At 43.8% G+C, this 25538-nt stretch overlaps 1 protein-coding gene across 1 annotated transcript in view; it reads left to right on the forward strand.

The window, feature by feature from the left end:
• The window catches only part of AUTS2 (activator of transcription and developmental regulator AUTS2), a 793219-nt gene that overhangs the window by 348222 nt on the left and 419459 nt on the right, over window positions 1–25538 (forward strand). Inside the window, exon 3 of the mRNA XM_030962942.1 lies at window positions 19103–19204. Coding sequence (XP_030818802.1) covers window positions 19103–19204 — 102 coding nt within the window. The remainder of the gene's footprint in view (window positions 1–19102; window positions 19205–25538) is intronic.

The following is a 25538-nucleotide window of genomic DNA, read 5'->3' on the forward strand; positions in this document are numbered from 1 at the left end:
TTTCTTCTATTTTTTCAGTATAGTTTTAGTATAATATATATAATAAAATAATAAATCAGCCTTCTGAAACATGGAGTCAGATCCTTGTCTCTTCCCTCATCCTAAGACCCCTGTGAACACTGTCACAGAAGAGGTGGTGGTTTTCCACTGTTGCCTCCTCCCAAGCCTAAATCCCAGAGCCAGGCTTGCCTGAGGTGCTTGGTATCCTGAGAACTTTTTAAAGAACTGTTAGAAATCAGAGTGTAGGGAGTTCCATGCACTTCAAAGTATTCATTAATGAAAGTTTGGCTAAAGCAACATCTTAAAATAGAATGTGCAATCAGTGTGCTATTTCCAAAAAGATTTTTTTTTCCCCTTAAATCTCTTAAAATTTATTAGGTGGGTGTGAGCAAAAGGGTTGTCTCCTTTAAAAAATGGCTTTGTAATGATTAGCAGGGGCCCTGTATAATTTAAGATATTCTTTACAGTTTATAAATACGGGCTCATAAAAAGTGTAGATATAAAGAAGCTGCGACTTTAAGTCATTAGAAGCCCAATGGTTTGATAAAATAACAGGAAACAGACAATTTATTATGAGCAATCTCGGTAGCTCTGGATTATCTATAAAACTTTTATGGCCCTCCCCAAGTGGCAAGAGGCCATAAAACTTGCCTGAATGAGGGACTTGTTAATTTACTTGTTAAAGCAAATTAAAAATTTATAAGCGCTTTTAGGTAAATGAGATCTTCTCTCATTGCTGCCCTTGCGGGCTCAGGAATCCTGTGAGGAAAGAAGTGGTTGCTCTCAAACATCACAGCAGAACAATAAAAGCCATTAAATTGGCTCCATTTATTACTGCAGAGCCAGGCAGCTGTTGCCATGGTTTGCTGGGGGATGCCAGAGGTTGACAGCATGGCATTTCTGTGGCCTTAAAAAGAAGGCAATAACATTGCCTTTCACCCACCCAGCAGCTCCTCCAGCCTCCCTCCTTTTCTTCCTTTTCCTCCTTTTCCAGGCAGTTTTTATGTAGAGCTCTCAAAGCCAGTCCTCAGCCTGTCACAGAAACACCAACATCTCCTTCTGTCATTCCTTGAATGAGAGGCCACAGTCTCAAGCTGCTTCAAGAGAAATATATGTTGGATATTAGGAAAAAGTTTTTCACAGGAAGAGTGATAAAGTTCTGGAGTGGCTGCCCAGGGAGGTGGTGGAGTCACCATCCCTGGGTGTGTTTAGAAAAAGACTGGATGTCATGGTATTTTCAGGGTTCCCCATGGCAGGAAGGAAATGATGAATCTGACTCCATGTTCTTAGAAGGCTTATATTATATTATATTATATTATATTATATTATATTATATTATATTATATTATATTATATTATATTATATTATATTATATTATATTATATTATATTATATTATATTATGGAATGCTGTACTAAAACTATACTAAAGAATAGAGAAAGGATACAGACAGAAGGCTAAAAGATAATAATGAAAACTTATGACTCTCACCAGCCCAACACAGATGGACAGTGACTGGTCATTAAGTAAAAACAATTCACATGTTGGATAAACAATCTCCAACCACATTCCAAAGCAGCAAAACACAGGAGAAGCAAATGAGATAATGTTGTTTGCCTTTTTCCCTGAGGCTTCTCAGCTTCCCAGGAGAAGAATCCTGGGCAAAGAGGATTTTTCAGAAAATAATGATGGTGACAGGATGAGGCACTTGGTGCCGTGGTTTAGTTGAGGTGTCAGGAAACAGGTTGGACTTGATGATCTTGATGGTCTCTTCCAACTTTGTGATTCTGTGATTCTGTTGTAAAATCCATTTATGAACACCAGCAAAACCTTCACAGTTTCAGATTGCTGAACCAGGACGCTTAACAGCAAATTAAGTTTTAATTTAATTCAGTGCTCCTGCTGTAACTAAATGCAGTAGTGAGCAAGAAGGGCCTGGCAAGGAAAACGGGGTTGTTGGGCGCCTTTGAGCAATCTTTGAAAGCTGTTGAAATGGATTGGAAAAGTGTTTCTCCAGATCACTTCAACAACAGCTTCTTACTACAGATGAGTTCCAGCTGTGGAAGCGTCATGAGGAGCTACACTTGGTCCCTGCACCTCCGACTCAGGGGAAAAAAACTACTAAGAAGGAAAATTTCTGTTGAAAACTCTTAATATTTGGAAAAAGACCTGTTTCAGATAAAGTTTTGAATGAGGAGAGATCGAAATCAAGGTGCAGTGAACTAAACAGAGCCTCTCCTGAGCAGCTCTTCTATAAATTGTATCTATGCTTGTAACTACTTCTGTTCAGGAAATATCTTTTACAGATCTGGTATTATTTAGAAAAGAAGTTAACAGCACTTCCAGGAGGGAAATAGCAGCATAAATTCAGAAGGTTTGTGTTGAGAACACTTCGGGTGATCACTTCAGGTATTTCCAGGTGTCTCAAGACTGGCACCCAGAAGTGAACCTGTCTGACCAGTCCCTTGTCTAAATTCAGGCCATAGCTTTCAGTACCCATTTCATCCTTACATATTTAATTTAGTACTAATTTTGCATCAGTATGATTTCTATGGTTCTGTATTTCCAAGTGTATATTGCAGGAGTTTCCCTTCAGAATAGGAAATAATTCATGTGAGAAATACGTGGAGTACTTGGAGAAAGTCTGAAAGTGTGATCTGTAAGAGAGGCTTGAAAGGATTGGGACAATTTAGTTTAAAAGGAGTGGAGTGGAGATAGTGATAACAGTGCTCAGGCACAGGAAGGTGCTGCAGGGAGCAGAGGAGGAATGTGTCGCAGACATCTTTTTATGAAAAATCCTTTCTTTAGGATTTTTTCTTCTTGAGAAGCTGAGAGGCCTCAGGAACAAAATGTAAACAATGGTTGTCTGCTGCTGTGGAATGCAACAGGTGCATCTGTGATTGGCCCATCTTAGATGTTTATAATTAATGGCCAATCACAGCCCAGCTGGCTCGGACGGAGAGTCCAAGACAGCTGCCTTTGTTATTCATTCTTTTCTATTCTTAGCTTAGCCAGCCTTCTGATGAAACCTTTTCTTCTATTCTTTTAGTATAGTTTTAATGTACTATATATCATAAAATAATAAATCAAACCTTCTGTAACATGGAGTCAGATCTCTGTCGCTTCCTTCATCCGAAAACCCCTGTGAACGCTGTCACAGAAATGTTTGTGCATGTCCATGGCAGGTGGGACAGGGGAAACTGCAGGCAGGAGATGCAGTGGGGCTGTGCAGGTAACTACTGCAGGGGCAGGCACTGCACCCATGCAGCTGCAGGGCTGCAGAGCTCGCTGCATGTCTGCAGCAGGTTTGGGCAGCCTTAGCTCAGGGTCTGCCTGTCAGGAGGGATGCAGGGAGCCCTCCTTCTGGGCTGGGGGACCATCTGGGTCTGCACCTTCCTCTACTCTGTGATTTTATAGTGCTGAGACTCCTCAGACTGCAGTGGGTACGCTGAGGACTCAAATACTTCAGGCAGAGCTGCCCCAAAATCTTTATTTCCCATGTGGTTCTGCAGGGAGAGACAGATGTTTAGCAGGACGCTTTCCCTTCACACTGCTAGACCAAACAAAAGCTTCCAATCTCCAGGAATTCAAGTGCAGCAATTGTAATATTCTGGCACTTCCATCACTCAATACTTGTATTATAAATATTTCATGGAAAAACTGAATCATAAAAGTATTATTTTTGTAGTGTGCCAAGAGTAGATCCAGGCACTTGGAGCATAAAAAGTATGAAAGTCACATTTTAATATTGTGCTCTCCTCACTAAATACAGTGCTAGCCTGAAACTGTCTGACATATAAAAATAAGGCAAAGCCTCCAAGGTATATTAATGGTGGTTATAGAGCTAATGGTTACATGGCAAACTCCCAGTACAGTCATTTCAGCGTGCACATTTCTCTGAACCAGATATGACTGGCTGGAAAGGTCTCTTGAAATCCCATCTGGCATCTCCTGGGACCCCACTTCAGCCATATTTCACTGCCCCAAAAGTGGATATAAAATGAGCCAAGAGCTCACTGTCTTTCAGTGAGGTTACACCCCTGCCTCTGCTCAGCACATCGGAAACTCCCTGCCCTAATCCCCAAAATTCATGGTGATGACAGTGCTTGAAGTCAAATAAATAATCTTTCATGTCCTTCTTACCTAACTACTGTTCTGGTTCCAGACTTTGGAAACCCAAAGAAATGGGTTTTTGGAAATTCCAAATAGGTTTGTGGGTGTTCTCAGCCTCTTTGGATCTGGCCTTAAATCTGCAATAGCCTATTTAAAAAAGGAAAAAAGCAAGTACTGAGGCAGAGCCAGCTTTGTTCAGGCCAAGCCTCTGAGAAGGGTACAGGCACTCAGTGTGATGGGGATGGGATGTGTTTTTGCTGTAGGTGGTCTGTTACAGAAATTTCTATGGAAATATGCAATTATTGCTGGAAGTACATTGAGCCCAGAACGTTATTTCTGGTGTAAATTCGAGGGAGGGAGATGGAACAGGTAATACCCCTTGGTGGGACATCAGTCTGCAGGCAGAAGCCCCAGGTTCATGGCCCTGTTTCCCCTGACTTGAAGCAGTAACCAGAATGTCTCCTGTTCTACCTAACTGCAGTACAAACATTTCTTGGTGCACCATGAAATCCCTGCTGAACACCACAAAGTGAACCCAGGAGGCAGAGTCCTGCAGCTGGCTCCTTCCCCAAATCTATGTTTTCTCAAGGCTTTTTTCAATGTTTATTAGTTTAGCCTTGCAATTCCATGTTTACATAAATTACATGATTAAAAGCAAAACAGGAACCTGGGCAGAATGTGGTTTCTGTTAAAATCATTCCCAGTTCCTTGCTAACTTAACCCTTTTGAAAACCAGATACACTTAGGGAGGTGCCTACCTGTTTAATGCACAGGGAGCCTGTGTTCCAGCCCCACAGGGAGGTGTTTGGAGTTATTCCCCAAGATATTTATTTATTGGCTTCATTCCTACAGTAGCCAGGCGTTGACAACAAATATTGAATCACATCAGCCTTTTGCTGCACCCTGGGAGCCAAGAGAAGGACTTGCCTCGGCTTAATTTAAATCATAACCTGCTAAATTGGGGAAAACCTGCAGAAAAATTCATCAGCTGCATATCTGAAGAGGGAGCACAGGAATTAGCTCGTACGGGGCATAGAGATCTTTTTAATATCAACTAGTGTTTGCATGGGTAGAGCTTTGATGAATACTACCCCATGTTCTTATCATAGATGAAAAAAGGAAATATAAATTAGAGGCTCATAAATTCCCCTGTCCTTTGAAGAACTTTATTCCATACAGTTTCCATGAGAATGCTTTAAATGATTTTTTAAAAATGAGTTTGTTTGGCTGAGTTGTAAGTAATGTGTAAGGCACAATATTTTAAGTAGGTGTCCTTTATCTGAAGTAGCTAAAAAGGGACATGAGATCTGTGAGGGGTTAATTCCTATGTTCTAAATGAAAATGGAATTAGAAAATGAATTCCCCTCTAACATCTCCACTCAGTGTGCAGATCAAAGCCATCATAGGAGTAAATTTATGTCTGATAGTGTGGACGGTTTCAATGCACACTGGCGAAATATCATGCTGATTGCTGATTGAAAACAGTTGTTAATTCTCTACTTCACTAAATTCAGAGTGGAAAAACTTTCCTTAATAAAGAACAGATTGAAGAGAACCAAGACCTTACTGTGTGGAAATTAATGGCAGATGCATATACTGGTAGTTAAAATGTTTCATTAGATGTTAATGTCTTGCTGTGTTTTTAATTGTTCAGAAATTAGCCTCTAGAATATTAAAACCATCTGTTTGTTATCATGATGAAACAGAATACTTAAATAGTTATTAATTTTGTAGGCTTTTTTTTCCTTGTCTGCAAAACTTTGATCTGTTGAGATTTCAGTGGATGCTGGATGCAAAAGTGAAAAACAATTTTAAAACACCTTGGTGCCCCAAATCTCAGCATTTGCTGCCTGCCACCCATATTTTGCATGCCTGCTTTATTTCACAAATTATTATACACCAAGGAGAAGTTGACGTTTTTTAGTGCATGGAAGGAGCGTGCTGATGCTTGCTGAGCCTGTATAATGGTTGATTTAAACTGTAATATGGTGCTTTCTCACATGCTGATACTTAGTTTTTAAGTCTTGTGGGTCATTTTAAAGCCCAAATATTTTAAAGCATGGAAGGGATTCGGGTTTGATCCATCAACACATGGCTTTGTCTTCCTCCATTTCCAATTATTTACAGCTTTTTTTTTTTTTTTTTTTTAAGACTGAGTTTTGGGGAAGGTAGGGTTGGACAGTTATTTGGGTTATCATTTCTGATGAGTTTTTTTAATCATTTAAATGAACAATAATGGGCTCCTGCAGGCCCTGACTCAGGTGAATATTCCTCTTTATGGGAGCATACATTGAATCTATTTCTGGCATAACAGCAAAGATAAGCTGCCTTTATTTCTGAGGTGAATTTAACTAAGTGCTGAAGTGCTGTCTGCTGGGGAGGCTGTAACATGTATGTACACACAGCTCTCCAGTGTGAAGAGCACAATTTATAATACATTTTGTAATGCTTGTTATACGTGACTTAAGTGTGAAAATTTATTCAGCAAGTCTAAACATTACTTAGAGAGCCATTAACATATCTTTCCAAGTGATTTTTGACCTTTTTCTGAATAAGCACTTTACAAATTATTAAATGCCAGGATGAGGATTAATTCAAGTAACTGTAATTTGATAGTAGTCCTCTATTATAGATTTTTTGCACTTATCTTGAAACAATAATAAAGCTCCACTTATCTAATATATGACTATATTGTCAAGATGGGTAAGTTTAATATACTTTTAAAGCATAGAAAAGAGAAGTTAAATTAGGGGGGTTTATCAGTATAAGGTACAGAAACAGTCCATCAAGTATCTATGGTGGCCTCCCAGTTCCTAAATGGTTTCTGCATCCCTTGAAATCAGTGACAATCCTGCAGTTGTCCCCTGGGATTCTGGTGGCCATTGGGTCCTACCCTGATGTCACCTCTCTGCTGAGGCTGCTAGCACAGGGATGGGTAACACTGGCTGGCAGAATGATTTTCTGGAAATAAAGATGGTTTTGGACTTGGGCTGAGGCAACCAGATCACCAGATCTATCAATCATTAAATCACCTTTGGTCACTGTTGGCTGGGGACCGACTACAAGATTGATCAGGAGATTTCTTTTTTTTTTTTGACATTTGCAAACAGGAGGATTCATTATTTCAACTGGCAAAAGTAGTTCAAGGTGAAACTTTGAACTGGAGGGATGGATTCATGGATGGATGGATCAGCATGGGGATGGATGGATGGATGGATGGATGGATGGATGGATGGATGGATGGATGGATGGATGATGGATGGATGGATGGATGGATGGATGGATGGATGGATGGATGGATGGATGGATGGATGGATGATGGATGGATGGATGGATGGATGGATGGATGGATGGATGATGGATGGATGGATGGATGGATGGATGATGGATGGATGGATGATGGATGGATGGATGGATGGATGGATGGATGGATGGATGGATGGATGATGATGGATGGATGGATGATGGATGGATGGATGATGGATGCATGGATGGATGGATGGATGGATGATGGATGGATGGATGGATGGATGGATGGATGGATGGATGGATGGATGGATGGATGGATGAAGGATGGATGGATGGATAGGAATGTGGATGGATGGAGGGATGGAGGGATGGACAGAACAGTCAGGAAGCCAGTGCCTCAATGTATGTTACATTATTGTTTAGATGAGGGAGAGAGAGAGGTATGCGAAAAGAAAAATGAAGATCCAAAATGCTGGGATAGCTGAGTGTGCTCAGAGCTCCCCTCAGGGTGCTGGGATAGCTGAGTGTGTTCAGAGCTCCTCTGAAAATGCTGGGGTGCTGACTCTGCCCAGAGCTTCCCTCTGTCAGAGGCAGGTGCACCACAAGTGTTCCCCAGTGGCACCTTGCCATCTATCAGAACTAATCCAGGTTCAAACAACTTCAACAATAGTTCCTCCTTTGCTTTTCTCCTGAGTTGTTTGTGATGACTAAACTCATCTCCACATCAATGACAGCTGCTAATGAATTCAGATGCTTCATTCCCTTCCCTTCTGTGCTGCTTCGAATAGATTTTCTTTGCCAGATACTTCAGCTTCCCTTTCCTGCTAACAAATTGGTACTGAGGTATATTGTTGTGACTTCTGCTTCTACCATTCAAGCAGGAGGAAAATACAATATGTATAGATGTGAGTTATATGTCAAAATGCTTTTACTCCCTCTCCCCCCTCCTTCCTTCACATTATTAAATTATAGAGAAATGCTATAATGATAGCCTCTTGGCCAAGTCACTGAGAGCAGAGTTATGGCTCCCTTGATAAATTGCAAAACATTATTAAGTTTTGCTCTTTGGGCTGAGAGTATTGGCATAAAAGGACATCAACCCCAGTCAGATTGGTCTTGATTGCTGCTTAATTGCTGCTTGTTTGTGTTAGCGATCATGTGGTTTGATTGATCTTGCCCTGCTTTTGTCATTATTGTTACAACTTCCTAGTTTTCTCCTTGTACAGAGACCACAGGATGACTTTTAAGTCTTGAATAATTTATCCAGCTGGGCAGTTAAACGGCTTAAAATAGTATTAGAGTTTTAAGCCAATAGCTCAACCTTCAAATCATTATTTATGCAACCAAATTATTAAATATTTATTCTGGGCTTATATTGAACAATGAAATAACAGGGCTCCTTTATGTTAGCAGTGGTAAGCATCTTGAGGTCCATCCATGAATACTGATACTTCCTCCCTCAAGACATTTATTTACTTCTGTAATGTTAGCTGGTGTCACATTAGTGGTCTGTATTGAGGAAGGAAAGGATGGTGGTCACCATGACTTAATTCAAGCCAAGGGGTACAGTCACTGCTCTTCTTCAGGCTGCTTCACCTCTTTAGGTATTCCAAAAGGTCTCATCCCTTCTTGCATCTCCTTTGCACCTGAGGGACAACTATCCTGTGGGCTTGAAAGAAGGGGAACTCTACAGGAGCTTCCTTGGGGTTGTGTTTCCCCTCATTAAAGCAGATGGAGGCTCTTAGCTGGATTTGTGGACAGTTCTAGAGCTGCAGAGCTGTTGGAGTTTTTCATCCTGGCCTATTTTCTGTTTGTTCCATCATGTGATTGATCTGATTTTCTTACTAAAGTGTTCTTTCACGAAGTTACACATTTCAAAGGCAGCCAGAGGCCTTCCTTAGAAAGCTGGATATCAGACACTGGGCTCAGTGGGGTAATAATTCTGTCCTCTCCCCTTTCTGAAGATTCAGGTTAAAAGTGGTGTTTGCCTTCACTTTCCTACCTCACCTGGCCTTTCCTGTGTGACAGAAACAGGAACTGCTCACAGGTCCTGGGCTGAGGCTGGGACAGAGTCCCTGAGTCCCCTGTGCCTGTCACCACCAAAACCAGAGCTGACAGTGGGCTAGCAAGGATCTGGAAACTCATCATTGCCACCCGCTCTGAAACAGGCACAGAATGCTGGGGTAAAACTGCCAGCTTGGGTCTCCATTCTCTAATGAGCAAAGCCTAAATGGGACCACAAAAAGCAGTCCCTGGTGGAAAGTGTTGCAGCCAATGCACATGCATTGCTCCTGGTTGGGTACTGCTTGTGGGCAAAGGGGGGACAGGCACGGCAGCAAGAGTTCATGACTCTCCCCAGAAGACCTAAAATCTGGTTTGGGAATGTGCAGAGCAGAAGCAAAAAGTGTAAATGGCTGAATAACAGCCAGAAATTGTTCATATAAGGATGGGACTGTGGATGGGTGGATGATGGATGGATGGATGGATGGATGGATGGATGGATGGAGGATGGATGGATGGTTGGATGGATGGTTGGATGGATGGATGGATGGATGGATGGATGGATGGATGGATGGATGGATGGATGGATGGATGGATGGATGGTGATGGATGGATGAGGGATGGATGGATGGATGGATGGATGGATGGATGGATGGATGGATGGATGGATGGATGGATGGATGGATGGATGATGGATGGATGAGGGATGGATGGATGGATGGATGGATGGATGGATGGATGGATGGATGGATGATGGATGGATGAGGGATGGAGGGATGGAGGGATGGATGGATGAGAATGTGGATGGATGGATGGATGGATGGATGGATGGATGGATGGATGGATGGATGGATGGATGATGGATGGATGGATGGATGGATGGATGGATGGAGGGATGGATGGAGGATGAATGGAGGGATGGATGATGGATGCATGGATGGATGGATGGATGGATGCATCAGAATGGGGATGGATGTATATCCATGCAGACAAGGATGGCACTCCTGTGGCACTGCACATCTGTGTTTCTCAGGGGTGGTTTTTAACCAGACACAGACAAGTTTCCCTTGCACAGGGCCTAGGGAGGGCCCTGGGAATCCATGCTGGGACACAAAGAAGCCCAGCAGCAGGGCTGGGTAATCCTGGCAGGGCAGGTGGGTCCCACCCTGGCTGCAGCCCCTCTGGCTGTCCCTGAGCAGCCTGAGCCTGGCTCCCCATCCCGCTCTGCTCCCAGCCTGGGCTGTGCAGGCTGCCTGCACAGATTGATTGGTACAATGGAGAGCTTTGCAAGGTGTAATTTTAAAGGCCGTGTTTCTCACTGTGCAACCATCAAAATGCAAAGGGTCAGGAGAAGCCTATATTTTTTTGCAATTCAGCTTTTGAAGTGTGCTGAAATACGCTTCATTTGCTGCAATTGCCAACAGCTTGCTGTTTCATACCACTCTTAACAGGAGCTGGGGAACAGAGCGAGTCTGTTACACTTTCTGTGGTGTATAATGTATGTATGATTCTGGGGTGTGATGAGTTTATGCCAAATTTATCTTTGATTTCTGTATAAACAGCACAGAAAAAATGATGGGCTGCATTCTCTGTGAAACTTAGATAAAACAGAGCTACAGACCTCCTTCAGAGTACCTTCTGTGTGCTGTGGATCTAAGGTTGCCCAAGCATATAATGAAGGAGAAGAGGATCTGGAAATAAATGCCTGTTTCCTTCCCCCCCACCCCCGCCTGGCGAGGATGCTGTTTATTCTTAGCCTGTGTTGCTTCAGCTCCTGCTCTGCCAGCAGACCCCATGCCTTGGTGTGTCTGCAGTAACAATGCTAAATAGCCAAATTCTCCCCAGGAGCACAGGGGGGGAGCTCTGCTCCTTTGCTGGATCTCCCCCACTCAAGGTTGTAGGGGATGAGTTCCTCTACTCCAATTTATTGAGCAAGTGCAGCAGCAGACTCTGGATCAGCTCAGAGGCAGCAGGAAATGACCAGCAGTGCTGTAGAATAAGTGAGTTAAAGACACCCTTGTTCTGTATCATCGAGCTGATTAGAAAATGGTTTGTAGTTATTTGTTCCATTTAGATTTTTTATTTTTTTAACAGGAAATTGAAAGAATGTACATATGTTTGTTCTTGTTTTTTTCATAAAAAGAGTTTTGGAACAGAAAAGTTTTTTTTTTTTCTTCTAATTAAAGGAAGGAAGGAAACAAAATATAAGATGTTGTCTTTGTTGGTTTACCTCACTTTTACCATAAAAGTAAGCAAAAAAATTAAGGTTCATTTCTGGTAGGGATGTCAGATCCCAGGATGATGGCATGGAGGCCTGGATCCTCAGAAGCTGGCAATTTCTTGGAGCATCTGCATTGGTTGTCATAAGATTGTATATCAAGAGGTAAACAGAGAGCCTCTCCTAATGTTTTATTGTATCTCTCAGGTAACAAGATTTTTCTTCCCTGAGGTGAAAAATGTCTTTGTGTTAATAATGTTCAGAGTCCACACATGGTGTGAATTCTTTTTCCATATTTACTGCCTAAACTCGTGTGCTGTAAATATTCTTCCTCCTCATTATCTCACCTCTGATTTGCTTTCCTTGTGCTGCTGCCCTGTTTAGGCAGTTGTGGTGTGCATGGCCTTGTTAGAAATGCAGTGGAGAGGTCTTGCTCCAGACCCAAACCACCTTTAATGCTGTGGGTGACATGGGAGTGCTGTACAAGGAATATTTGTGTAACTTCTGTCAGTAGCAGGACAGATACAAATAGGAGTTTTGAAATGACAGCTGTTAATCATGATTGAAATCAAAACTAACAGCCCTTGATTTATCCTGTTGTTTTTTGGTTATTTCTTGCCATGCAGTTCTCCTTTTATTTGTTTTCATACAGCCAGATTTGTTCTTGATCATTGATAAAATATGTTTTCTTTGCAATATGACATTGAGTTCTGCATGAGATGTGCTGCTGCTCTTTTCTGGCTGGTTGAAGGCATGTGTCCTGGTTTAGGGCAAATTTGGGAGAAAACCTCCAAAGGGGCCCCTCCAGAAAGCAAACTTACATGGCTTCTCCCCACAACCGGGTCGGGAAGGATTCCTTGGAGAGAAGTGGAAAGAACCTGTTTGTTTAACAGGCACAGCACCCCCAGCACACAAAATGAACAATACCAGGTGACACCACTCTGTCACCGCTCTGGAAAAGATGACAAATTCAGAAAGTCTCTCTCGGGGGTGGTCGCTCTGTTCTCAGTCCCTCCTGTGCTGGGGCAGCTGCTGCAGCCACAAGGTGCAAACTCTCGGTGTTCCCAGGCCCCAGTCTGGAGCAGGCTTGAGTGGTTCCAAAAAAGGGAAAGGAGAAACATCCAGGGAAAATCTGGGCTGCTTAGCTAAACTAACTAATGAGCAGAAGGAAAAGCAAGAGCAAAGCAGGAGCAAGAGCAAAGCCAAAAGCAAAAGCAGCACCATGTACTGCCCTGTCTGTGTGTCCTGCCAGCCGTGGGGCCTCAGAATCTCTGCTGGCCAGAGTGACTCTGAGATATGTACAAGATTCTTTTTCCCAGCCTGACCATTGAAGAAGGAGTCAGGATTCTTTTGTTCTCGTTCTCAAGGTTGTTTATTATTTCTTATCTATACCATTCTTTCTCTGACTCGCTGCAGGTCTGTCTGTCAGGTCGGGTTGTGGCACACTACCCGCCCCAGAGGTGGTGTTGCCTTTTTATGCTAAAAACTACGTGTGCAGCATTTACCATAACTTCCCAATACCTGTCACCTATGTTAGACAGTGAGCTTCTACTCTAAACCAATCTAAAAGTGCCACAATCACAGCAGAAGATGGAGGCCAAGAAGAAGGAGAAAGGCTGGACACCCAAATTCCTCCATCTTGCCTCCTGAACCCCAATTCTAAATCCCCAAAATTCTACATTTTCACCCTGTGATAAACTCACCATCATTCTACTTAAACTTTCTTGACTTGTAATTCTTCATATAAAGGTTGGTAATTGTTTTTCCATGGGTCAAGATCAAAGGCACAGGGGTCTTGGGCTCTATGCCAAGGTCTCTGAGCCCCCGGTCAGGGTCTTGAGTCCTCCAGGGCAGCCAGAGGAGTTTCCTGGGTTCCAACAGTGGGGGAGCAGGCTGATAAAAAAAGAAAAGAAAAGAAAAGAAAACAAAACTTCGCTTCTCAGAGCCAGTCTTGAAGGCACAGAGCATAATATCCAGCATGAACAGAACCCACCAATGGGGATACAAACAACATAACATCACCCTAGGACAGCACCTCAGGGCTGTATGTGCTGGGCAGGGCAGGGCTCTGCTGGGCTGTCTGTGCAGCCTGGCCTCTCTGGATGTCAGAGCCCTGCAGGATGGCCCAGCAGGCCAGGACTGTGCTGGGATAACTGGGATCTCACTGGCTCCAGCCAGGCTTCATCTCCAGGCTGTGCTCCCTGGCCTTAGGAGCTGCTTGCACTCACCAGCAGCCCCTGGTCTGTGTGCCTCGCTGGGGAAAAGGCTGTGCCTGCCAGAAGTGACCAGAATTCCCATTCTTGAGTCCTGTTCCATGCTGGGAAAAGGCCAGAGAGCAATTGGAGGCAGTGGAAATGTGTGTGTGCCGTGCCCTGCTCAGGACAAACTGCTGCCATGGGTCATGAGTGGGGCTGGGCTGTGCCTGGCCAGGATTTTGGGAAGCATTCCTAATGGCACAGGTAGGAGTCAGTTCAGCTGAGCTGGGGAATTCACTCACCCAGGTGGGAGCTGGGACTGCCTCACCCTTGCAAAAGCTGTTAAATAAAGGATGACAGGTAGAAGTGAAGGTGGAATTCTCCTCCCCACAGCAGGGCTCTGCCATCTCTCGGGGAGCAGGTGTTCCCTTCCTTTAGGACTCTGGCTGTGCTCTAACAGGGAGAGGTGCTGGTATTCATAACTTTAAAGTATAATGTAGTGAAATAATCCTTTAATTCCATATGGCATAGAAGCTCAGGCACCTCGAAACTATGCTATAGATTTAGTGCTGCCAAATGGTGTGGGGTTTTTTTAATTAAAATATATTTGAAAATAAAAAAGCTCAGGAGAGCCACATCAGGGTGTTTTTGACATGATATATAAGCTCTGTGAAAAAGGCTTTTGCCAAATTCTCAGCTGGTTTATTTATGTTGATTCTTGTTTATGGGCTACAATGGAATTATCTAAAGTGGCTTTGGGATCCAGCACAGCCAATTGTGACCCCCAGAGGATGATGCTCCCTGGAGTCTGGGGCTCAGCTGTCCTTCCATCCTCCCTTACACTCTTAACATGATCAGCTCTGTCCTTCCTTCTTTTCCTGGCTGGGAGAAAAGGCCACAGAGAGCTCTGCTGCCATGGATTACCCTTAGGAGTGTTTTATGGCTTTTCCCCCTCCTCTCATGTCACAGGAGTGTCTGCCTGGCACAGCAGCTCTGGCACTGTTACTCTAGGTCTGTCCTACTCCTAAACCTGAAAGTTGAGCTCTGCTCTACCCTGTAACACTGAAAGGAGCACAGCAGAGCTGCTTTCCCTGGACACAGATGAATATTCAGTTTGCACTTTCACTGTCACAAAGTAGGGCTGAGTGTTTCCCTGCCGCAAAAATAGTTCTGTTAGATTCCAAGTCACCTGAAAATCTCTCTGTGGGCTGACAGAAGAGTTCCTGTTAGCACTTGCTGTGACAGCAGTTTCATGTTGATGTTTCTGCATCTATTTTGGTTTATTCATAATTTTTGGATGGTTTCTGTGTGACCTTCAGGCCTGAGCAAGTCTCTGTTGCTTCATCAAATGGTCCCTCTTGGTGTTCCCTATCTTGTGCCTCTCCTCTCTGTGCTCTCAGTGTCTCTCTGTCTCCCTGCCTGGGTCCCTCATGCCAGTCCCCAGCTTTGCCTCCATTCCTCATCACTCTGCAGGGCAGCAGAGCTGTGACTGAAGCTTTGTGACTCAAAAATCACATCATGGCTGAGGCCAAACTCCCCCAGCCCCTCTCACACCCCTCCTCAGCAGGGCAGGGGAGGGAAGAAGTTTGTGTGAAGTAAAGGCAAGGAAATCACCCCTTATTGTCATGGGCAAAACAGTCCCCACTTGGGGAAAAAATTCAATTTATTGTCCATAAAAATAGGTTTGAGTAGTCAGAACAATTAGAAAAATTGCAATGCCACCCTGTTCCCCCCCCAACTCAGCTTCCTTCCTCCATCCCTGGCTGTGGTGCAGTGGAATCCACCGTCAGCCCCTGGAGAAACTGCCCTGATGGACAAATCCTCCCAGCAGTCCAGTTTTGGGGAGCAGAGAACACCTGTTCCTCCTACTGTTTGGGGCAGGTGTGCTGAGGAATCAGAAATAAAACCCTCTGCTGAGCCCTCAGCAAGCAACCACCCTTCCAAATCTGCTTTTTGGCCTTTTCTTTAATAGAAATGTAGTTATGACTTTGTGCAGTTCTGCTTGGTTTCTGGTGTCCTCCAGCAGATTCAAAAGCATTACAAACTAGCAGGTTCTGTAGTGTAATGGAAGATTTCAAAAAATGCAATGCTAAGGATGACCAAAATCTAGAAAAGTTTTGGAGCTGTGGGTGTGCCCCAGGATTGAGTCCTGTGTTGTTCAGCCTGGGCAAGTGGTCTTGAGGTGCTTTTTTTGCATCTCTGTCTAGGGGAGTCCATGAGACTGCACATATTCCTTGTGAGTCAGAGACACTCTGAGTTTTTAGGGTTTTGGGCTTTCAGTCTAGAAAATGTCTGTATTTCCTCTTTGTGAGACCCTTTAGATGGATCCCTTCATGGATGAATTCATTCCCACTGTGCAGTGAAAGCACAGAGTCAAAGTCACTTTTTGTAAACCCTTTTTCACTCCTTGCCTGGTGCAAATTAGAAGATTAATGTGTTAATGTGGGAAGTTCCTCAGTGAGACCTTTGTAGAATCACAGAATAACCTGAGTGGGAAGGGACCCCCAGGGGTCACCCAGTGCAGTCCCAACCCTGCACAGACAGGAAAAATGGGATTTTCATGCTGCTGCTGCTGTTTGCACGGGGTACCCTGCTGGAAACAATAGAGGAACAAGAGCCCTCAACATTGCACTTCAATTTTTTTCCAAGGAAATTTGTATTTCCATGGGGAAACTGATTTTAGGGTTCCTGTGTGCCCCAGGTGATGAACCAGACGCACAGAGTGTAACTAGAGATCCACTCTGTTATCTGTGGGCCTTTTCAGCAGCCCTGTGCTGTTTCAGCATTGTTTTTAGCAGCTGAATCTGTGCTAATAGATTGAGATGAAATGACCCATGGCCTCTCCACATGAAGTGTTCTCATGTGGGTTTGAGTGTAACTTTAGGTTCTTAAAAGAAGACAACGGGCACATTTCCATGCTTTTCTTTTTTAATTTAACACAGATTGATGGGTTCTGGAATAAAATGCAAACCCTCAACAGTTTGGCACATGGAGAAACTCAGCTTGGAAAAAAAGAAAGGAAAATATGGAAAGCTTATAAATCTTAACTTGGACTTATTTCTGAGTTTGCTGTCTGGTCCCTGCAGTCCCTCACTTTTTTTTCTACAGAGTTTCAGACTCAGATGTCTTCATCATGTTCTCTTACTCCTTGTAAATTGTGTCTAGAAAAATGACACCTGCTGGGTTTTTCTTCTCTTCTCTGTAAATAGCTGGAATTCGTGATGTAGAAGAATTATTAAACTGGGCTGGTATTATTAGTTAGCAAATAACTAACGTGTGATGATTGTGTGCAAACTAAATTGAGGTTCTAGAAATAAAATCTAAGACTGGAAAAAAAATTCTTAGCTTGCAATAAGAGTTTTTCCATCATTGGGTGGATGTTGACAAAAGACCAAGTCAGGGAAACTTGATCCATTTTGCTTTGGGTGGGTAAATGTTAAACTTGGGACCATAATATTACAGGACATGGAGGTCCTAGATAAGATCAGTGAGTTATAGATGAAGTGTAAGACTTCTTGAATTCGTTATCCTCCCCTCCATCTCCAAGAGCTGCTCCCAAGATCTCTTAGATCTGACTGATAAACTGTTCCATTGGAAATAAAAATCATTTTACTGGAAATATTCTGGCTGAGCTGTGGAATATTTAGTTTATTTATTGAATTGTAAGTGTCTGACAAATAACTCTGGTCCTTCTGCTACATTTTCTTTGGGCTGAGAGTTTGCCTGTGCCATTTTTTGCAGTTGTGCTCATGCATTGCAACTCAGTTTTGTGTTGGAACTTTTAGCTTCATGGACTTTGTGTCCTTATTTTGATTTGACTGTTAGAGAGCACCCAAAGCTTCCCTTTAGTGGTGAGGGGAGTAAGGGATTAAGGAGAAATGACACACAAAGACCAAACTTGCAGATGCAGTTTGCTCTGGCTGTGGTAGGGAGAAAGTGATAACCTGAGGGTGAGGATGCTTTTTGTGCTCCTTCAGCGACCCTGGGAGGGAGCAGCTGTGGCTGTGGGTGAACAGTGGGTAGGTTTTATTTGTGTGAACCTGTAATAGTGCATTTGTGTGAATTTTTGTTTGTGGCTTGTTTCTGGGAGAACTGGAAATAAATGAGAGAGAGATGAAAGAGGGGGGGGGAAGGGTGATGGAGGGTGTTGGAGGAGGAACCTTTGATCTCCAGTCATGGCATGGAGATGAATGAATACCTGCTCCAGTATTACCATCATCATATTAACAATTAGAATAAGTTAGCAGGAGTTGTTTGGTGTTTGTTATATGGATATTGATAAGTTTAGTAGGTATCTCATAAAATATTTCATTAGGTACCTCACCAAGTGTTTTCTCTACATTTACCTCTGCTTCCAGTATTTATGTGTGTGATCTCAAGTCTAAATTTCTGAAAGAGACTTCTTGCCAGTATTAACCTCTAGGGTTAGTTCAAAGCATCAGCAAGGCTAAATGAAAATTTTAATACTTTCAAGAAAAATATAGGGAAGGATACTTGAAAACAAAGGTATGCATTTTCAGCATTGCAGTGGATGAGGATCATCTCTTCCTCTTTCTCTCTAGGTGTGCATGTGCCCGTGGACCTGTGTAATGGGTGTCTGTGAATGTTCCTCTCAGTACATTGCTGTGTAATGTGGTGACCTCAACAGTCCTAAGTGTAAGAGAAAGCAGATGTGTTCTCAATTGTAATGAAAATGTAGTTTAGGGGTTTTTTTGTAGTTTTTTTTTTATTACAATGCCAGTAAAGTTCATTAGAACTGGTTTGAAAAACAAAAGCAGTTTGATACCTATTAAGTAGATCCTGTTGTTTTATGAACATTGAGGTTTGTTAGTAGAAAATTGTTCAGAGTGCCAGGCAGTGTGGTTCAGGGCTAGTCCAGCAAAAGAAAGGCTTCTCTGGAGTGGTGACCTCCTCTTCCCCTGAGGAGACTCCCTTTGATCTCAGGTCCTCAATGCTCTTATGCTGTAACAAGGGAGGAACTGATGCTGTGAGTGCTGCATTGGGATGGAAACCAAAAGCTTCACCCATGGCAGAAATACCTTGAGAAGCCTGAAAGGTGAAGTTCTCAGGGGAAAGTTTCAAACAGTGATTTCCTTGGTCCATGAGTGTTGTTGGGACACGAGTGAGCTCCTGCCTGCAGCAGCTGCAGCTCCCTGGGGGCCGTGGTGCCCCGGGCTGTGCCCTGGCACAGGGACACGGAGCTCTGGCACTGCCACAGAGCCACGGCCACGCTGCTGCTGCTGGGAGGGGATAAAGGACAGTGGGACAAGGGCTCTCACCCGAACCAGGCTCAACTCTTGCTGTCTTTGTGTCTCCTCTGTGCAGCTCAAGCCAGGCCAGAACAGCTGCCGGGACAGCGACAGCGAGAGCGCCAGCGGCGAGTCCAAGGGCTTCCAGCGCAGCAGCTCCCGGGAGAGGCTCAGCGATGTAAGTGCAGCCCCGGGGGGTTTGGTTCCTGGGATGGCTTGTGGCTAAAATCTCCTTCGGGGCTTCAGCTGAGACATGGGGGGTCAGAAAATTAACTTAGAGTAGGAAGAGAAAATTAACTTAGGGTAGGAAGAGATGCCGCATGCGCCAGCGCTGAATAAAGATGCACACGGACTTTACAGCTCCTGCAGGGTGTGGGGTTTTGGCAAATCATGGGAGAGGAAGAGGTAACTTAGGTCTCCTGCCCTGGTTCAGTAAACTTCTTAAAGATTGATACAATGTCTTTCTGTGTGCAAACACTCAGCTCTTTGGCAACAGTTGAAGGCCATTTAATGAAGTTAAGATGTTCTGCATAGTTGAGAAGTGAGTAACATTTTTACCCCAAGTGGTGGAGGAAAAGAATGTATTTCTTTGGGCTACATACTGTCATTATGAGAAGTATTTGAGTGTCTAGAGAGACTCAGTTATGTATAATGAATTGATATAACATGGCCAGCAATAGCATAAGCTCTGCCTTTGTTGCTCTACCTAAAGTGCTGTGGAAGGGCCTGAGATGGCAGCCCTGTGGAGAGTGTTTTTCTCCATGGGAGAATGCTGCTCATTCACCAGTGACACACACGAGAGTTGTTCTGACAGAGCAATGGCTACAGAAATCTTTCTGTTGCTGCAATTAGATTACTAGTTATTATGTGTACCATCACAATCCTTGAGTGTTTTATTCATGGCTCTGTGTCCTCTGTGCCACATGCTTTACAGCACAGAATATAAAGAAAGCCCTGTCCCAACAGCGTATCTAAATTGGGGATTTTGTAGGTCAGACCCTTTGCTGGTAAAAGCATGGATAGCTACATCAGTCAACCCAATTTGTACCAGCCAGCAATCTGGCCCTACTTTTAACTAACCCACATTTTGGAAATGGGGATTTTATCGATAGCATGTCTGCGTAGATTTGGATGACAGATACCAGATGGTGTCCTCTATAGGCCAATCCAATAAAACTGAACTGAGCAGGCATTAAAAGAAATACCTTTGTAAAGGATACATTTCGTTGTGCAAATTTAAGCCTGAAGGCACACAGCTAGCAATTTTTGCTGAATTGTGCATATCACTGGAACAGATGCCTGATTTTTTTTTCCCTGTGAAAGTGTGAAATCTGTAGCACTCTCTCTCCACATCCCTTTGTCACATTTAGAGGTCCATTTCTTCCCCTGAGCCAGCCTTTATGGGTTACATTCAGCTAAACACTTCAGAGCTTGCTCTTCATAGCTGTCAGCTGAGGTCAGTCTCAGGGCTGGGAGATCTCTTTGGAAGAGGAGAGTGAAACCAGAGGAGGTAGTAAGGAAATGCTCTGTACAGGTAGCAGTGGAAGGCAGCTGGATGTCAGCCTGTCACCATCATCATCCTGGCTTATCTGAGCCCTGTGGCAGCTGGGAAGCCACTGCAACCAACTTCACAATTACACAGCACCTTCAGCAAAAAATGTCACAGCTCCTTACAAACATGGTTTTAATTTAGCTTTGTCATTCCCTTGCAATGTAGTGAGTGGAGAGCTCTGAGGTTTATTGGGCTTCTCAGCAGCTCACAGAATTGCACTGCCAGACCTGGCAGTGAGAGCTGAGTCCTGGGTCCCCTTCCACCCATCAAATCCAGTCTTTCTCTGATGGTTTTACAATACTTTTCCTTTGTCTCAGTCCTGTGGCAAATTAAAAGGAAGCAGACAGCAAATACAACTTCCCTAGTGCACCCAGGAGAGGACAGAGGGATTCACAGGTTGCTCAAAAGGAACGTTATGTAAATATATGTGGAGATGTATATTTTAAAGTGTTATACATAATTTATGTTTTGCTTAATAAGGCAAGTTCCTTTGCTTTGATAATTCATTGCAATACAAGCATATCTCTGTGGTCTGGCATCTCCAGTTCAGCTGAGGTTTGAAAAACACACACGAGACAGCTCTCACTGGGCCTGGTCTGTGGTGGGCCTCCCATGGCTCCTTCAGTTCAGAGCAGTAATTCCCATTGCCTCAAAGTCAGTTCAGAGCTGTCCATCCCATTCCCCCCTCTCCCAAAGTCAGTTCAGAGCTGTCCATCCCACTCTCCTCTCCCAAAGTCCATTCAGAGCTGTCCATCCCATTCCCCCCTCTCCCAAAGTCAGTTCAGACCTGTCCATCCCATTGTCCTCTCCCAAAGTCAGCTCAGACCTGTCCATCCCATTGCCCCCTCCCAAAGTCAGTTCAGACCTGTCCATCCCATTCCCCCCTTTCCCAAAGTCAGTTCAGACCTGTCCATCCCATTCCCCTCTCCCAAAGTCAGACACCCCATGTGCTGAAATGACAGGACTTTCCCAATGTTTATTTTCAATAAAACTTTTTGAAGAAGTCAGATGTCTAATGATACCCACTATTTACTGTCCAGAAAAAGCTACAGACAACAAAACAAGTTTTCTCTGCAGCTTTGCTTCTGTTTTCACAGCTATTTTCTCAGAAAAAAATATACAAAAAGTGTACCCAACAGAAGACAGAACAAAAAATATAAAACATTGCAGGCAGATTAACCATGAGGTCAGAAAGCAAATTTTGGCCATGAAATATAATGAATCTCTACTATTGTCACCTGGCAGCACTGTAAGACTAAGCATGGCTCCTGTATGGAAATGTGGCTAATGACTGAAGTGCATGTTCTCCAGGTGGATGATCCATTTTCCCATCCCCATTTTGAGCAGGCTGGTGAATCAGGAATGTTAGAGCTTCACAGGCCTTCCTGCAGGGCCTGCTGAGAGCTCAGTGACAGATGCAGAATGAGGGAGAGGGGATAATGAACATCCAGTTGCAAACTGACATGTCAGTGGCTTCATTCCCTCTCCTGTCAGGGATCTTTCAACTTTGCCTATTGTAAATGTTCCTGCAGCCCTTGGATAATGCAGAGTGATGCAAAGTGTGTTTACAAGGAGGGACTCCTTTCCAGGCTAATGAGATCCAAGCAGGTAATTTGCAGCATTTGTGAGAGGTGGGCAAAAATGAAAAGAAGATAATTCAATGAAAAGACCATGTTAAACAGGAGATTTTTCTCATAATGAGCCTTGAAATAGCATCAGACAGTAGGAAGGGGAATATCCTCTGTTCTTGTCAGATGCAATGCAGTGAGACTGATTTCTGTCAGCTCCTCTCTTTGTCCTCGCCTCGCACACGTGTGCACACACCCACCCCTCTGTGAGAGAACATAATTAGCAGAGAGTCTGACCTCTGCTAGATTAGGGATAATGATTGCTCAAATGCTCCAGTGCAAGCAGTGCCCTGATCCAGCTCCCCCTCTGAATTTCATAAACCCATGGCTCTCTGCCTTTCTCCTCTGTATAGGTTTTTTTTTTTTAGGAATGACAAGTTGTTTTTTTCCTTTATGGACAGAGGTAGCTCCAGGGGCCTAAAAGAGAAATTGGAGAGCTGGTCCTCCTTTATATATAGGGTGCTGTAGTCAGTTTAATCTCATCAAAATCTTGCCAGTAGTAGAATTCATTTTGTTGAGATCTTGCTTGGAGACAAGATGGCAGCGCCTTCTCTTTTGCTCAGCTTGGAGCTCAGTCAACTTCTTTTTTTTATCTCCCTGTATGTATTTATTTTTAATTGAGTCTTCCCTCTTTGGAATACATTTTTGTCATGTTTTACAAAACAGCCAGGAGATTTACCTGAGGAAAACATGAGAGTTACATATAACCTGGATGGTAAATGCACCGAGTATTCAGGGGTTCAACCACTTCTCTGCTAATCAAAAATGAAACCACCAGATTTCTTTGGAGCACATTCCTAAATTCCTGATCTCAGCCCTGGCTGCTGCCTCTGGTGTTGGTTGCAGGCTTTCAGTGAAGGGATGAACAGCAAAAGCCTCTCCCACATGGTCACTGGATGGGATTCAGCACCCCATCACCTCTTACTGCAGCTGGCACCTTAATGTCTGGAATGTTTTTCCAGTTCCTGAACAGGGCACGGGACAGGAGTCTTCCCATTTGTCCCTACACTAAAGGTCTGCTCTTGGGCTCTCAAAAAAGCTCATCAAAGCTGCTGCACCCTTCATGAGTGCTCCCCTGCTCCCAGTGCCCTGTGTCTGTGTGCTCCTCCTGTGCTGGGCACTGTGTGCTTGAGAGGAGCCACAGAGGAGGTGACAACGAGGACCAAGTCCTGAAATCCTGAGATGCCCTGCCCACCAGGGCTGTGGCTGTTTGCTTCTGGAAGAGACTCCAGCAGTGTAATCCTGTGGACAGCTCATGGTTTCAGCCCCAAATCCAGGATACTTTGGTATTTTCAAGTCTTTTGTCCCCCACCCCTCTCACCTGTACAGAGCCAAACACAAATTGAGGGACGGCCTTTGGGTTATGTGCTGTGAAACCCTCAGTGCTGCTCCCTGTGCAGAATATCACCAGTGATTTTGGCAGTGTGTGGAGTGGAGGCACATGAGCAGAGCTGTGTCTGTGTGCTCCTCCTGTGCTGGGCACTGTGTGCTTGAGAGGAGCCACAGAGGAGGTAACAATGAGGACCAAGTCCTGAAATCCTGACATGTCCTGCCCACCAGGTCTGTGGCTCTTTGGAAGAGACTCCAGCAGTGTAATCCTTTGGGCAGATCATGGTTTCAGCCCCAAATCCAGGATATCTTCAATTCTTTTGTCCTCCATCCCTCTCACCTGTACAGAGCCAAAGACAAATGGAGGGACAGCCTTTGGGTTATGTATAAACAGGGGCTCCCAGTGATGCCAAAAGTCACAAGCCAAACAATAGTAAGATGATGAAAAGCTGTTACCTTTAATGAAGGTCCTCCAGGTGCAAGTATGGCAAAATGCACATGTGATACAGGACTTGGACAATTTTATAAGTTTAACAAATTAGCATACTTCAGAGAAAGTATCCAATTAGAGGAACAGTTAATTTAGTAATCCCCCTCCCACCTTTTGGTTCTGCCCCCATTGCTCCCCCAGCTTCTAGCCCCACATTTATTATGTCTACAATATATGGAAAAAATAAACCATCCTTGGTTCACTGAAGCCCTCAGTGCTGCTCCCTGTGAAGATCTCCAGTGATTTTGGCGGTGTGTGGAGGCACAGGAGCAGGGCTGTGCCTGTGTGTGCCAGGAGCTGCTCAGCAGCAGCGGCTGTGCTTTGTGTGCGTGTGGCTGCGAGGGTGGGGATGTGTGTGTTTGTGTGTCTAAGGTTGGGTGCTTAAATGCTTTGTTGCATTATGTTAATTCCTCGGCAGTGCAATCAAATTCATGTCGTAATTAAAGCTGTCAGTTGGAAGGCAAGCCAATCGCCAAGAAAACACAGCATAACAAATGAAGTGAAATGATTCTGCGTGTAGCTATACAATGCTTCGCCAGGCATGAAATTAAATAAGTAATTTGATGTTGACATCAGAAATTGAAATGATACCCACTGTTCCTTCATTCAGTCAGACCTGCATAAACAATAGCCAGAACAAATATGTACAACACAGTCTTTCTCCCCACCCAGCTCCCCAAGTAATGCACAATATATATGCAAAATGGGTATAACTGTGCCTTCCAAGACCTCAAGGATGTAATTTTCTTTGGTACACAATAAACTAATGCTTACACGAGGGTTACTACATTTTTGCTTCTGGGCCAAAGTTCTTTTCTTTAAGAAAGGATGGAAAAAAAAAAAAAACCAAAACAAAACAAACCAAGCAAAATAAAAAAAAAAAAGTGGGGGAAAAAGCCCAGAACCCTGTCAATTTTAAGCAAGTGTATTTTGCTGATGGGCACCTGATGCAGGCTTCTGCTGGTGGTTGTGTGAATATCAAACAGTATTTCTAATGTCCTATTTTGCAAAGGGTTTCGGAAAGTGAAACCATTACCTCTATTATAGGCACACTTTAAATAAGAGCTATAGAACCAGCCAGTGCAGGATCACGACTCAGCACGGGCTTGTAAAGATGTTTGCACAGTTGGTCCCAAGGCTGGGCACGGGGTAGTGGGAGCCTTTCGCTCTTGGGAGTTCCCAGAAGGTGAGAAGTTGTCTCCTTGCATAGCCCTCGCTTCAGCCTCTGTGCTCTGCCAACACACGGTTCAACACAGCTGACAGTCATTCATGCATGTGCAGCACAGTCTTTCATCTTTCAATTAAATAGAGTTTGCAAACTGTACTCTCCATATGCAGCATGCAATGTGTGAAGGGCTATATTTCCATCCAGCAAACTCCAGTTCCCTGAAATTGCACAGTTGTTCAGTGGAAGTCATTTGACTGCTATGTTTCAACTGTCCTCCCATAGCCATTGCAGCATTGCTTTTGAAGGAATGAAAATATTCAGTGGGAAATATTTTGTTTGCTTATT

The sequence above is a fragment of the Camarhynchus parvulus genome, chromosome 19, assembly GCF_901933205.1.
Source record: "Camarhynchus parvulus chromosome 19, STF_HiC, whole genome shotgun sequence".
Classification (NCBI taxonomy): Eukaryota; Metazoa; Chordata; class Aves; order Passeriformes; family Thraupidae; genus Camarhynchus; species Camarhynchus parvulus.